At 44.3% G+C, this 14,561-nt stretch overlaps 1 protein-coding gene across 1 annotated transcript in view; it reads left to right on the top strand.

Annotated features, from left to right (window-relative positions):
• AGBL1 (AGBL carboxypeptidase 1) overlaps positions 1-14,561 on the top strand; it is a 145,133-nt gene that overhangs the window by 78,880 nt on the left and 51,692 nt on the right. The window contains exons 14-15 of the mRNA XM_035131745.2: positions 2,407-2,555; positions 11,934-12,021. Coding sequence (XP_034987636.2) covers positions 2,407-2,555; positions 11,934-12,021 — 237 coding nt within the window. The remainder of the gene's footprint in view (positions 1-2,406; positions 2,556-11,933; positions 12,022-14,561) is intronic.

Here is a 14,561-nt window from a genome sequence, read left to right as displayed (position 1 = left end):
AAGAACATGTTTTGCTTCTTGTTGAGTGTGTTCCATTTGTAAATTGAGTCGCCCGCTACTATGGGAAAGCACACCTTGGTTTAAGAACGCTTTGGTTTAAGAACAGACTTCCGGAACGGATTAAGTTTGCAAACCAAGGTACCATTTTACTATGAAACTGATAGGAGTTTGCCACATAGGTGCTACTATAACATAGGGATATGCAACACAGTATCTCCAGCAGTGCAACCGGATGCCTTCACCTGTCCTAGCTGCAACAAAACTTGTCTCCCCCGTATTGGTCTCTACAGCCACAGCAGGCACTGTAACTCTCCAATGGTTTGCCTTTACCCGCAGTGGTGCTGTTTTCCATTGTCTCCCAAGACAGATGGATGTCAGCAGCAGCAGCAGCAGCAGCAGCAGCAGCAACAACAACAACAACAAGCCCTTTATATGTTGTTCTAATACTCACCAGCCCTGGCCAACTTGGACAATGGGAAGAGATGATACGAGTGGTAGTTTAGAAAAAAACTGACAGACACTACATTGGCTACCTATGTCCCAATGGAGGTTGGTCCATTTGAGTGCATGGGGCATTGCCCCACCAATCTGAATCTGCTCTGAACCAGACTGTACTTGCCTGCCTTCTTACAACCAGCCTGGGAGGTCCTACTGGTTGCCAGCTTAAGAACGTAAGAAGAGTAAGGATCATCTGTTCCAGCATCCTGTTCTCACAGTGGCAAACCAGATGCCTGCAGAAACCCCCAAGCAGCAGCTAAGCACAAGAGCACTCTCTGCTACTTTGGTTTCTAGAAAATGGTATTTGGAAGCCCACAGACCCTGACTGTGGATGCAGAACATAGCCATCATGGCTGGTAGCCACCAATAGCCTTAGCCTCCATGAATTTGTGCAATTCTCTTTTAAAGCCACTCTTACCCTCCAGGATTCCTCCTTCTTATTCTCAGCGTTGCCCTTGTAGTGAGGAAGATGGGAGCAGAACCACAATTAGGACTCTTCCACATTTCCATTTGCTTTGTGACTTCTAGGCCCAGGTCAGAGAAGCCCTAGTCAGAGAGGTTTTTTCTTTTGCCGCACCTCTTTTCCTGGGAAAATCTGCTGTACACTGCTGAATCGGAGCAAATGCCAACCGGGTTTTCTATGAATTGACGTTTGTTTTGATTCAGTGGTAAACAGTGGGTTTTCCCAGGGAAAGCTGTGGGACAAAACTAAAAATGTCTCAGACCTGTGCCTAGAAGTCATGGATGAAATGGAAGGAATTGCAGGATAAAGGGGAATAAATGTTGATGAGCCCTTATTTGGCTCCACCTACGGTAGTGTTGGCCTCCCTACCTTCGATTGCACCAATCCAAATTGGGATCAGCCACTACTGCCCTGAGAAATGTGAAAGAAATATGGTTTGAAGAACTTCCATTATATGATTCTCTGTTTCAGATACAATAAGCAGACTGGCACCCACGCCTGTTGTAAAGGAGTTGGGGTGGGGGGAGGCCATGTGTTTTATTTTCCCTTGCTGAAAATTAAGTTATTAGCTTGGGTGAACACTGATCACATAACTCTACATTCCATGTGGCAAATTGACATTACAAATAAAGATTATTTTTTTAAAAAAGTAAGTTGTGCTTAAAGGAACAGACATTACAAAAAAGAAAAGAAAAGAGAGACATTACTCACGTATGCATGCATATTATTCATCTGTAAAATTAACTTTAAAGCATATGAAAGGAAATGAACAAGGCCTATTATGTTTACATCAATTAAGCCGCCATCAACAAACAATATTTTGAGAAGACAGGGAAAATGAAAATGAAAATGTACACCGGCTAACTAGCACACTGTTGCTGCTATGTGTGTTTACCAGAATTGGCAGCACAGGAGAAAATATAGTAGAAAAGCAAAATATTCTTGCTGGCAGCCGAAACTCCAAATGATGAGAAAGATGCCTGCCATTATCCAGAGTTTAGTTTCCTTGCAATGAAGGTCAGTGAAGACTATGGTGTCTTCAGGACATAAGGTTTTATGTACAACCTGAGCATAGGACCGAGGCATTTACAGCATTAGCACTTCACAGATCTTGCCTCCCCGTTAGGTTCCCAAAGAAATCCACAAGTCATAGATTGGGGTCCAGCAAAGAGCAAGGCAGTCAGAGTCCCACCCTCCCAAGCAAGGCGGGAAATGCCTGCAAGGCAGGGAGCAGATCTTCCAGGATTCCAAGCCAAGATGGTCCCCTCCTTCACTGCAGTCCTAGTTCAGTGGCTCACCTTGATACATCGCATACCTCAACTATTGACTTGGCTGGGTTTGCTTGTGAACACTTAATGCGTTCTGCTTCTTAGAGCCCCATAATGCTGAATGCATCACTTGGCTGCTTGGTTCTTAATGTTGCCCTTTTGTGGCTTGTGATCCAGGTTTGAGTACGACTTGATCCTCAACCCTGATGTCAACAGCTCCCAGCATCACCAGTGGTTCTACTTTGAGGTCAGTGCCATGAAGTCAGCTACACCCTATCGCTTCAACATCATCAACTGTGAGAAGCCTAACAGCCAGTTTAATTTTGGTAAGAGTGCTTGTGGCAATTGAGGGGAGGTGTGTCTATCCATGTACACCAGGGGTGGGGGAACCTTACACCCAGGGTCCAAATGAATTTGGCCCTCAGAACTCTCCCCAGCTCACCCTCTTTCTCCAGGTACAGTGATGCATGACTGATGCTGAAACCCTAAACTGTGGTTAATCTGAACTGCTGTTCATTGAAACAAGCCAACTTCATAACCCATCGTTTGAATTTGGCTTGTTTCAAATAAGCCATAGTTAAGATTAATGTCAGAATCTATTCCAAGAGGAGCACAGAGACCTGAAGCTTGCTGCAGCTTGTCCCTACCAAGGGTTTGATAGGACTTAAATTTGTGTTCATGGCTCCACCCACTTTTGCCTCTGGCCACGCCCACCACTGGCATGTGGTTCTTGGAGAGTTGTAAAGGAATGCAGCCTCCAGGCTGATAAAGGTTCTCCGGTCCTGATGTACAAGGCCAACTCTTGATCTGAGAAAAGGCAGTGGGTTTCTCTCTCAAGTGCACAAACTATGTAAACCTTGATGTCTTCAAACGTGCTTGATTCTCTTGCGTACCAAATTATTTTCACACCTCTCACCAGTTCCATACAGTGGTACCTCGGTTTAAGTACACAATTGGTTCCGGAAGTCCGTACTTAACCTGAAGTGTACTTAACCTGAAGTGAACTTTCCCATTGAAAGTAATGGAAAGTGGATTAATCCATTCCAGACGGGTCCGCGGAGTACTTAAACTGAAAGTACTCAAACCGAAGTGTACTTAAACCGAGGTATGACTGTACCAGTTTTTGCTCCATTTGACGTTCACTTCTTGGCCACATGATTTGTTTTTCAAATGAGCTGCCCAGCTCCTTTTGGGGTGACTGGCCATTGCCTTGAAATCAGCCCAGGTGGACAATGTCATAGCCTATCAAAGGAATGATCTCTCACTCTCTTCTCTCACCAGCGAAGCACCGAGGAAGAAAGTGAGAACATAAATCTGCTAATGTGGATATTTGCAACTAAACAACTATTTGTAACTGAAGATGAAAGATGCAGGCAGATGAGTTATGGAGGATGTTATTTGACTAGTGTAGGAATAATTGGTTATTTATCATTTATGCATTGTCCTCTGTACGCTTGGTGCTTTGCAAAAAAAACACCAGCAAAGAAACACCAGCGAAACAGATAAATCCCTGCCCAGAGGAGGCTACAACTGAGATATCAATAGTGGTGGGAAAGCATCCAAAGGAGGGCTTCTACTTGGCCTAGAGTAACAGGATTATGTGGCATGGTTTTGGATTATGGGTTATGTAGTTCATTTTAAGAATTACCACCCCAGAATCCATCAGCACCAGCATTTCTAATGCTGGATAATGGTGGAGGGGAGGGAGAGATTGAGGGTTTTTTTGGGGGGGGGGGACCCTCGCTTTTGCCTCTTATCACAGTTCCCGCCACTCTTGCTTTTGAAAAGTAAGTAACAAGGAAGGGAAAAGCGTTGACAGCGAGGGGGGGGGTTGATTACTTAAGATAAGGGGTGTGGAACCCTCTTCAGCCTTTATTTCATGGGGAACTTCTAGGGCCCAAAGTCAGCAGGTAAAAGAGACACATCCATTACTTCAGAACACATCCTTACATCATACAAGAAAAGCATATTATTCTTCCCCCCCCCAAAGAATAATCAGAACTGTAGTTCCCCCAACATGGAGTCACAGTTCCCAACCCCCTTAGCAAACTAAACTTCCCATTAATATGGGGGGCAAACCATGCACTGTAAATGTGCTTTTAATGTACAATATGAATGTGACCTACAGCAATGAGTATGCCTCTTGCCTTTGTACAATAGGCAACATTCCACCTATGGGAAACATCAGTTTCTACCAGTGCTTTTTTCAAGGGTATGTAGTACCAGCACCTCTTTTTGTTGTTGTTGAGAAGTGTGACACTTACTGTAACAACTTCATGGTGAGTACGGGCACCTACTTTTCTGGGGGAAAAGCATGGTTTCTACACATGCTCTTCTCCATGCCTCTCGCTTTACACCCAGTTGAACATGTAGATGGAGCAACTTAATGCGCAACTGTGTAATCACAGCAGGGTCCAAACACATGTTTGGGAATTGGGCTCCTGGTCGTGTGGACAGAGCCAGTAACGTCTTAAGGGTATCCTGTGCCGTGGTACAAGAATCCTCCAGCGCCCCCCCCCCGGCGGCAGTAGCGTGCGGCTGAGGGGAGGAGATGGAGGATAGCGGAGCCTGGATGTCGCGCACCACCTTGCAGGGGGCTGGCCTGGGCGCAGAGCCCACCTCCCGCAGAGGGGGCTGCTCGGCCTCCCACCCTGGACTGGCTCCTCCTTGGTGCCTCCCTCCAGCGGCCGCTCTGGGACACGGCGGTGGCGCGTGGCCATTGAGCTTCCTCCATGAAGCAGAATCAGCAAGACTCCTGCCTAGAGTGGCAGCAGGCGCGTGCTGCCCCTCTAGGAAGGAGTCTTGCTGATTCTGCTTCATGGAGGAAGCTCAATGGCCGTGTGCTACTGTCGCCATGGGGGTGGGGTGCTGGCAGCAGCTGCTCCCAGACACCAGCCGTTCGGCGCCCCTGGTGGCCAGGTGCCCTGGTGCCACCCAGCCCGGGCCTAGAGACAGCCCTGGACAGAGCCCTCCACTGATGTTCATGTATAAAACATCTACCCCTGATCAAATGCCACGGGCAGGTTGAATTTAGCACAAAACCATACTTTAGTGTGACACGAACAAGACCTTAGCTTGGGCACTCCCTTCTGCCCTTTCATCCTCCATCAGAGCCACAAGGATATCGGGGGCATCCACTTTCATGTTCAGCCAACCAGGACTGGTTAAATGTGCTTTGTTTTCATTATGGTTTGTCCTAACAGGCCAGGATAAAACTGTGGTTTCTTATCCTAAATTGTTTGGATAAACCATGGTCAGTGCTAACTGCATTTCCCACTTCAAGGAAAGCAAGAAATGAAAGCGGATACTTCTGATCCCTTCCTTGTGCTTCTGCCAGAGGAGGAACAGGAAGCTGGATCTTCCTGGTTTAGTGTTCTATCTGCAAAGGGCTTTTTGATGGTAGGAGCTCATGGATGTGTCGCAGCAAGCCACAAAGTTTTAGTGATGCGTTGAGAGATGTGTGTGTGTTTATGTGTATGGGTCAGTCCTTTTGGTCAACAGCATCTGCTGCAATCAGCCTCTTAACGTCATCAGTTATATTTATACGATGCCCACCACCACTCCTGCATGCAGCTAATTTGAGCTTCTCTTACAAAAAGAGAACTTGACACACCAAATCTGCCACATTTCTGCGTGTTTTGAAGGCTCTTTTTGAAAAATGCATTATTGTTATTTATTTATAAAATTATTTATATCTTGCCTTCTGGCCCTTGAAGGGGCCTCCAGGGTGATGCACAACATTAAAATTATGCAACAGAAAAAGTAGAAAGTGAGAACACTCAGTAAAATAGCAGGCAACAATTTAGAACAGATGAAAGACCTGCAGAGTTGTTGTTGTTGTTGTTGTTGTTTGTTGTTGTCATCATCATCAAAATGATGACTTTAAAAGTAATCAGGGAGATTGAGGGAATGCCAGAGTTGGGTGCTGTAGCCAATGATGCCCTTGCTTGGAATTTTGCAAAATCCCAGTTTCTTTTGTAGTTTGTTCTAATGTAAGATTCCAGGTTGTTTATTTGTTCAGACACTCCCCTCCCCCGAAACTCCGATCTCCTGCTGAAAAGGTTTCAAGAGTGGCTTACACACAGTCAAGTAAAACAAGACAGTCCCTGCCTGCAGGATTACAAAAAAGCACAGCAATTTAATTCTGAGGCCACTTTAAATTTTACAGTTTAAAAGTGCAAAAGGGGAAAGGGAGCCCAATGAAACTGGTCTTTTAGCAGAGCTGATGACTCTGCTTCCCATCTCCCCCACTGCCACAGCCTGGTGGAACAATGTCCCTTTGATGAATGGCATTTCCAGCCGCATTTCAACCTGTACGGTAGATGTTAGGGAAACCTGTTGTGTTTTTTTTTAAAAAAATGTAACCCTTGGACCACCCCATAGAACTGGGCAAGGGTGCAGATTCCACAGCAAACTGCATTCTGATACGCAAACCAATTCGATGGCTGTGGATCACGATGCAAAATGCCCAATTTCTCCAGCATTCCTACTCCAAGGCACCCTCCAACCCTTATGATTATGTTCCTCTTGTGGCTGCTATCATAATCCATACTATTATTGTTGCTATGAATAATAATAATAATAATTTGCAATTTAAACTTTTGTCAAAATGGCAGATAAGCAGCAATTGTATGAATCACAGATATATAAAGAAAAGTTAACAGTGCAATCTCCTTCTGGTATGCATATTGTGTCCTGGCTCAATTCTTTATTCTCCTCCTCCTGCTGCTGCTGCTGCAGCATCAGTTGGTGTCCATCTATAGACTGGCTCTTTGATTCAGCGGACAGGGGTCAAGGCAATCTCTGCCCATTCCCTTCTCTCCTACAGCCCCTCTACAGTCACCAAAATCTTCTCTAGAGTGTTGGAGTATCCTTCTGAGCAGCACAGGAGTAGGCAGGAAGAGGGGAGCAACCAAATATTGCCTTGATCCCTGTTCCTCTGACAGAAGGCTCTGCTGGACCCAAGAGCCTTCTGTCAGGGGACACTACAGTAATTGGTTACGATTTATTATTATTATTATTATTATTATTATTATTATTATTATTATTATTATTATACCATTAAGGTGCTGGTGCAGTACTGTGGACATAAAACAAAAAGTTAGCTTACAGTCTACGTTTTCAAAAATGGTAGACAAGATGAGCTGAAGTTGGAGGCGACGGTAAAGGCAAAATACGCAGTAAAGTTTAATGCTGAAAAGGTTATTCACTCCTAGTCCATTCTCCTGGGTGCAGAAGGACTGGTTCTGCAAGGAAATAAGAGTGGCTTTCATGTTTCTGGTGTACAGATCTGTATGCTTGACTGCTTCACCTCTCCCTCTTTTCTTAATCATCAAAAGAACTCTCACTTGTAATATTTTGTCAGTAGAGCTGGACTATACAGTATATCAGTTTGAAATTCCTTAAAAAAATCTGCCTGAGATTTTTTTTTTTAGTGTTCTTGGAAAGTTGAGTGATAAGGGGCATTCTGGTATTGCAGTGCCCATTGTTTTATAGAGCCTACCTACATGATAGAACTATATTGGTTTATTTATTTTTTAAAAGAATATTTTTATTGAATTTTTTCGCAAGTGACAAGGTACAAGGACACAGTACTTGTAACAGCAAAAGGTACAATGGGAAAATTATCACAAAGTACACCTTGGTGTGGACCAAAGTTACATACCAATACCTGTATCCTTAAACTGTATCAGTCCTTTGAATATAGCTCCATCACATTCATATCTGGCTTAATGGAGGTTGCATCAAGTGTCCATCTTTGTTGACATATCAGATAAAGGGCACCTGTATTGTGTCAAACTAATCTTTTTGGGCAATGGCAGTAACCACTCAATTGTGATAGACCAAGTGCTCTGATAACACCATGCCCCATATTCTGTCTAGACACCCTTGCATAGTGAATCCCAGTCATCTTCCAATGACATGATATTTCCATTCTTGTTGCAGTAAACAGCAAGGCTACTAATTCTCTATGAATTATTTGAAAGCCATCAGAAGTTTGACTCATTAATAAATGATTCTCATGCTGGATCAGGAGGGAAGATATGTAATTGATTCCCCCCCCCCCTGCAAAACATCACAAAATGGCATTCCCACCTGTGAGGGACAGAAGCTATAGACAGCCGCCTCCCATCTTAAACACAAGCTCTTCGCCCAGCGCAAGTGGGAGTGGGGAGGGGGATGTTTCTAGCGAGGAATCAGGAAGTAGGAGCCAGGGCTCGGGCTCGGGCAAGGTAGCCGAGCCAAGGCGCCGCTTGGGAACGGAAGGGGAAAACAGGGAAACCGCGGGAAGAAGACCGATCCCAGCGACCCCGGAATTGCGCAGGAAACGACGTGGGTGGAGATTTAGTATCCCCAGGCTACTTTGCTGGAGGAAAACGCGGGAATCTCCATTCGGAGGTTCTGCACCAGACTGACAACATGTACATAGCACTGTTTCAGCACTGTAAATAGACTGCACTAAATAAAAGGATAAAAATGCAGAGCTGTGAGGAGTCGTTACTCTAGAGTAGCCACCAGCGCCACTGTGACACCACCAAAGATGGAAGAAATCTCCATTCCTCCTACAGCCTCACCAACAATCCTGTCAGATGCTTGGGTTGACTCTGTTAAGTTTTACAGGGATCCAGTGTCACCTATGGACAATCTTAAATGGGGCCTGTGTTTTAGCTGGCATAGATATGAATGGTGTTTTGCCCCTTATATCATTCTAAGCTTCATCTGTTAATTCTTTCCCTAGATCTGTTTCCCACACACTTTTAGGACTAAAAAAAGCTACCTGTCCATTCAGTAAAAAGAGCTTTGTAAATATAATATATCAACCTGATCTACCCTGTAAAATTAAATTTTCAAACCAAGTCTTTCCTAATTCTTAGCTGGTGGCATGCAAATGATCTTACTTGCAATACTTGAAACCAGGTTGGGTGAATGTCATCTAATATTTGGAGCAGTTCTGTCTCTGAAAGGGGCTTACCATTTTTAAAAAGGTCACATACTCTATAAACTCCTTTTGATTCCCAGGATGCAATTGACAATATTTATCCACACACCTAAAGTCTGCATGTTCCAAAATGAGCATTAAGGGGGAATTATATGGTGTTAGGTTTTTAGCCCAACACCTGCAAACCTGAATCGTAGCCTTAAAAAATGGGTTAACAAGAGTCAAAACTCTTGAACAGGCATAGGCAAACTCGGCCCTCCAGATGTTTTGGGACTACATTTCCCATCATCCCTAGCTAACAGGACCAGTGGTCAGGGATGATGGGAGTTGTAGTCCCAAAACATCTGGAGGGCTGAGTTTGCCTATGCCTGCTCTTGATCTTTGAAATGCCATCAGCCAAGAGGAATCCATAGACAGTTCAGTACATTTCCAAGGGATTGAGAAATCCACACAGATTATGCATAAAAGTTGTCCGTGCTTTTCTTCTAGAAAAAAGGGTGCTGGTACTCACCATGAAGTTGTTATAGCAAGTGCCACACTTTTAACCAGTGCTCTCCTTCTAGAAAAAATGGTTCAGGTACTGCGTACCCTTGAATATCCCTAGAAAAAAGCAATGATTAAGTTGTTTCAAATGACAAAAAATGAGTCCTCCTCTTGGCTTGTGCTGATAAATCACTTTATTGCTAATTCTGTTCCAATCGCATATGCTACTAAAGAATTCCAAAAGCTCTTGCCATTTTTTAAATTGTTTCATTGGTATTCTTGTGAGAAGTCCTTGGAATAAGAACAGGATTTATTATTAGTAGTAGTAGTATTAATTTTTCCTGTATCATCCTTCATCCAAGAATCATAGGGTGGTTTACTATATAAAAACACAAAAATACATACCTTACACACCAGAAATTTCCCCATAGGAATAAATGGAAATTGTCAACTCGTTATGTGAATGTATTCCTAACAAACAATTTCCCGAGAATGCATTATGTTTGGAGAATGAGACCTGCATGTACAATCATCTGATTCTGGCTATGTTTTTGTTTCACTATTTTCCCTTCCTTGCAGGCCTTACTGTCATTAAGTGCCATGTTAAGATTACTGTCAGAATCTGACAGGGCTGATTCATTTGGCTGACTTTCAGACACGTCCTGCATTTCCGCCAATTTTGCTGCATTCCACAATGGTCTTGATGTTATACCCCTCTTATTTGTCAAAAATGTTTTTCTATGGCATCTGACTAGTTTTGATTCCAGGCAGAGATGCAGAGTTAGGCCTCCATGTTGCTCAATGACAAGGCATGCCCCCCCCATTAAAAAAAATGTTTAATTCCCATGGTCTCCTCCAAAGAATTCCAGGAATTGTAATGGTGAGAGCACTGAGAATCCTCTCCTAGAGATCTCAACCTTGCCCACCCCCATCTCTCCCATTTACCAAAGAATGACTGTTAAAAGAGATTTGTGTCTGCAGTTTGGATATGTTTCATCTATTGCCCTGGAGAAATGTTTGCTATGTTCTCCAGATCTGTCACCTGATGAGCTTGATTAAAAGGCATTCTCTTAAAAGCAAAGAAGTTAAGGACTTCTTGACATGTGTTTGCCTTAATGAAAACTAAGCAGAGAATTGGCAGTGGCTTGCTGTGGTCTAAACCACTGAGCCTTTTGGGCTTGCTGATCAGAAGGTCGGCAGTTCGAATCCCCCTGACGGAGTGAGCTCCCGTTGCTCGGCCCCAGTTCCTGCCAACCTAGCAGTTCGAAAGCAAAAGTGCAAGTAGATAAATAGGTACCGCTCTGGCAGGAAGGTAAATGGCTCTAGTTTTGGTGTTCCGTTGCACCAGAAGCAGCTTAGTCGTGCTGGCCACATGACCTGGAAAAACTGTCTGCGGACAAACGCCGGCTCCCTCGGCCTGTAAAGTGAGATGAGCGCCGCAACCCCAGAGTCGTCTGCAACTAGACTTAATTGTCAGGGGTCCTTTACCTTTAGCTTTTTGTTGTGGGATGAGTGCGTGGTGGGGTGGGGAGTATGGTGAAGACAGAATAAATATATAATGGGAATTCACAACACATGCCCCTTATCCGTGAGACAATTCCAACTTCCTCCTGCCTTCGTGGTTGAAATGACAGTATCAGATCTTAGAATTGTAGAGTTGGAAGGGATCATAAGGGTCATCTAGCCCAATGCTGCCATCCATTTTGCCCCTTGCCCAAAGTTTCAGTTGGAAAGTCTGCTTTAAAAGAGGCACATTTTTTTAAACCCTCTGCATGAACTTTTGCATATCCCAATTGATTTGTCACAAGCTGTCTTTAAACATTATCAGGTGTTGGTGTGCAATAGTGCAACATGTTCATTTGTGCAAGTCAACTGTTTGGGCACAAAGCCTGTACACTCAAATGCAACATGGGGACACCCCTCTTATGAATGAAGAACAGGACAGGGATGTGCAAATCTCCACCATTGCTTTGGGTTAGGGAAGGTTCCTTGGTGACGTTATGCTGCGCACAGCAAGCAACCGATTACTGCCATGCACAGCTGGTTTCTGCCTCAAACTTTCAGAACCAATGAGTTCCCCTGCCCTTCAGTGCTCAATTCTGGAGAGAAAAGTATGTGCAGATCTGCTTTCAGAGCAACCTCACTGCACTGAACATATTATGTCTGTCTTCACCTGAAAAGTGTCTGTCTTCACCTAAGAAATGTCCTGGGTAAAACAGCTGTTTTGCAGTTGCAGAGGACATCATATCGCTTTTTTAAAAACTGCCTTTGTTTTGTGTAGGCATGCAACCGGTCATGTATTCAGTGAAGGAAGCTCTCCAGGGCAGACCTCACTGGATTCGGGTGGGCTATGATATCTGTTATTACAAGTAAGTGTACTGCACCTCCTCTTCCAGAATGTTGCTTGAGCTTTCCTACTTCTCCTGCTAGTCATTATTACCCCATTAACTTTGCACTACCAATTCTACTTCACCCTTTAAATGCAGATCATAGGGGCTACAAAATGATGGAGAACAAAAACATCATTGTTGTTGTTTTTTCTCTAGGGCAGTGGTAGGGAGAACATTTTTCAGTCTCAAGGTTTCTTTCTCTTGTGGGCAACCTTTTGGGTTCTGTATGCCCCTGGTGGGTGGGGCAAGAGGCCGAGCAATGGAGGCAACTACTGTACAGTCACACAAGTTAGTGTTTTGTTTTGATTTTTAAAAAAATAGTTATCAGTTTTAAATACATGCATGCAGATAGGAATGGGGGAGAAATTCAATTCAGTTCTCATTTAATGTTGAATGTATGTAATACATAATACTCGAACCCAAACCCAGCCATTATTTAAAATTCATACTTCTCCAGATTTTGCAGGGCAGTTCTCTTGCTGCGTGCAAGAATCTGTACGCTGGGGTTAAGTGTGCAGGTGGGGTGGGGTGTATATATTAGTGTAAATAGCATACAAAAATGCATTATATTAGGGGAAGTGCTTTGCAAAGATGTGTATGTTAGGCAAAATATTATGAGAAATGTGCACTAAAATGCAGATGAATCTTCGTGAGGGCTTTGTCTACGCTTCAAATTTTAATTCCGTAAGCATGAATGCTGAGTGCCATTTTGTCCAATAGGAACATTGGACCTACATGTTGGGGTTGAGAACAGCCCTCCTCCTCCTTCAAAACCCCTTGCAACTTTCAGTTGTGTGGGTGTGAAAATTCTATCGTGTTTTAGTATCAGGAGCAACTTCTCTCTCCCCACCCGATGCTTTTTGAAAGCTTGTTTTACTTTTCGTATAATGTTGCCTTGGCAACAGTGTTGGGTGGGATAGACTTGGTTCCCCCCCCCAAAACAAAGGAATGAAAGTAGTAGATTTGCTATCAGTAGGATGGAACCCCAATAGCTACCACCACTCCCTACACAAACAAATACACACACACAAATACACACACACACACACACACACACACACACACGTGTGCCAGCATTGAGGGTTGGTCATGGTGTTGGAATGGGTGACCACTGGTAGTGACTCTACCGCTGTTGTTTATGGCAGGAGTAAACAAAGGTTTTAATCAAAATGAAAAAAAGGAGGGGAAAACCATTGTTGTTGCAATGCAAGGTTGAGGAGCCTTTTTGGGATCAAGGGCTGCATTCCTTTCTGTGCAACATTTTTGGGTGGGTGGCACATGCCATTGGTGGGCAGAGCAGAGCTAAAGGCAAAAGTGGGCGGAGCAAGAAATGCAAATTCCCCCTTTGTACAGTAGGCTAGTTTCTACATACACTCACCCCCCCCTCAACCAACCAGCGAATGGCGTTCAAGGACAAATTCCAGCCTAAGGAGTGTGTGAAGTAGGGCCAATGAGGGGTGTGTTCTGAGGAGAGTTCCGAGGGCCAGACAGATAGGGTTTGATGGTTGCCTTTAGCTCCCAGGGCCTGATGTTCTCTACCCCTGCTATAATGAATAGCCCCCCACCCTGAAAATAATGTACTATTTTGCCTCTCTGAAAGAAATCCCCCCCAAAGGCCGTGAGTCCCGCACAAAATGGCTGCCATGAGCAGCAAAAAAGAGAGCTGCCAGTACTCCATAATGTAAGAAAAGAAAAACCCCGATCCTAACTATTGGCTGCCTTGGGAAACAATCTTCTCTCTTCCTTCTGCTGTTGATATTCTGAAGCAATTTCAAATAGTTGATTTTAGGTAGTGGGCACCCACTTCTTTACTCCTTATGATTTTTACAGCACCTCTTAGGCCCTTGTTGCAAGCTAGCTTTTAACAGGAGATTCTCACTGCATGACAATCTGTTCCCTATTCTCCTCCTCCTCCTCCTCCTCCTCCTCCTCCTCCTCCTCCTCCTCCTCCTCCTCCTCCCCCCCTCCTCCTCCCCCCTTTCCATCGTGATCTAGCAACCTCGCTCCACTTTCCAGCTAGATCAATAGCCCCCTTTCCCCTCCTTGCATGTCCTCCCTCCCTCCTGCTTTCTCCTGGCATGAACGACTTTCCCCAGTGCTGGCAGACTTGGGCGCAAGCAGATGTAGGGGATGCAAGGCTTATAGGCTGATTACAGTCATAATGGGCCCTAATGTCATTAACAAGGCCGTTATTGTGCAGTGATTAAATAGCAGCTGACTGGTACGATTAAACTGTGAAAGTGCAATTAAGTTCTTAATCATAATCTGGAAAGGGATAGGCTACAGATGATGGGATAGGACTGTCTCTCTCTCTCTCTCTCTCTCTCTCTCTCTCCCCCCTCCCCCCCGCTCATTCTCCCAGAATGTGAAATGTGCTGAGTTTTATGTTGATGTGCTCTGGAAAGGTTTCATTCTTCATCTCTGTCATCTGATTCCTATCCCCCCCCTATATCTGTCTAGAATCACTGTTGCTCTCAAAGTCTGCCTGGATTCTTCTAATCTAATCTGATTCCTCAGTT

Source organism: Zootoca vivipara, chromosome 14 (genome assembly GCF_963506605.1).
Source record: "Zootoca vivipara chromosome 14, rZooViv1.1, whole genome shotgun sequence".
In the NCBI taxonomy this organism is placed as follows: domain Eukaryota; kingdom Metazoa; phylum Chordata; class Lepidosauria; order Squamata; family Lacertidae; genus Zootoca; species Zootoca vivipara.
Note: the sequence above shows the minus strand (reverse complement) of the source record. Positions and strands in the feature narration are given on the sequence as shown.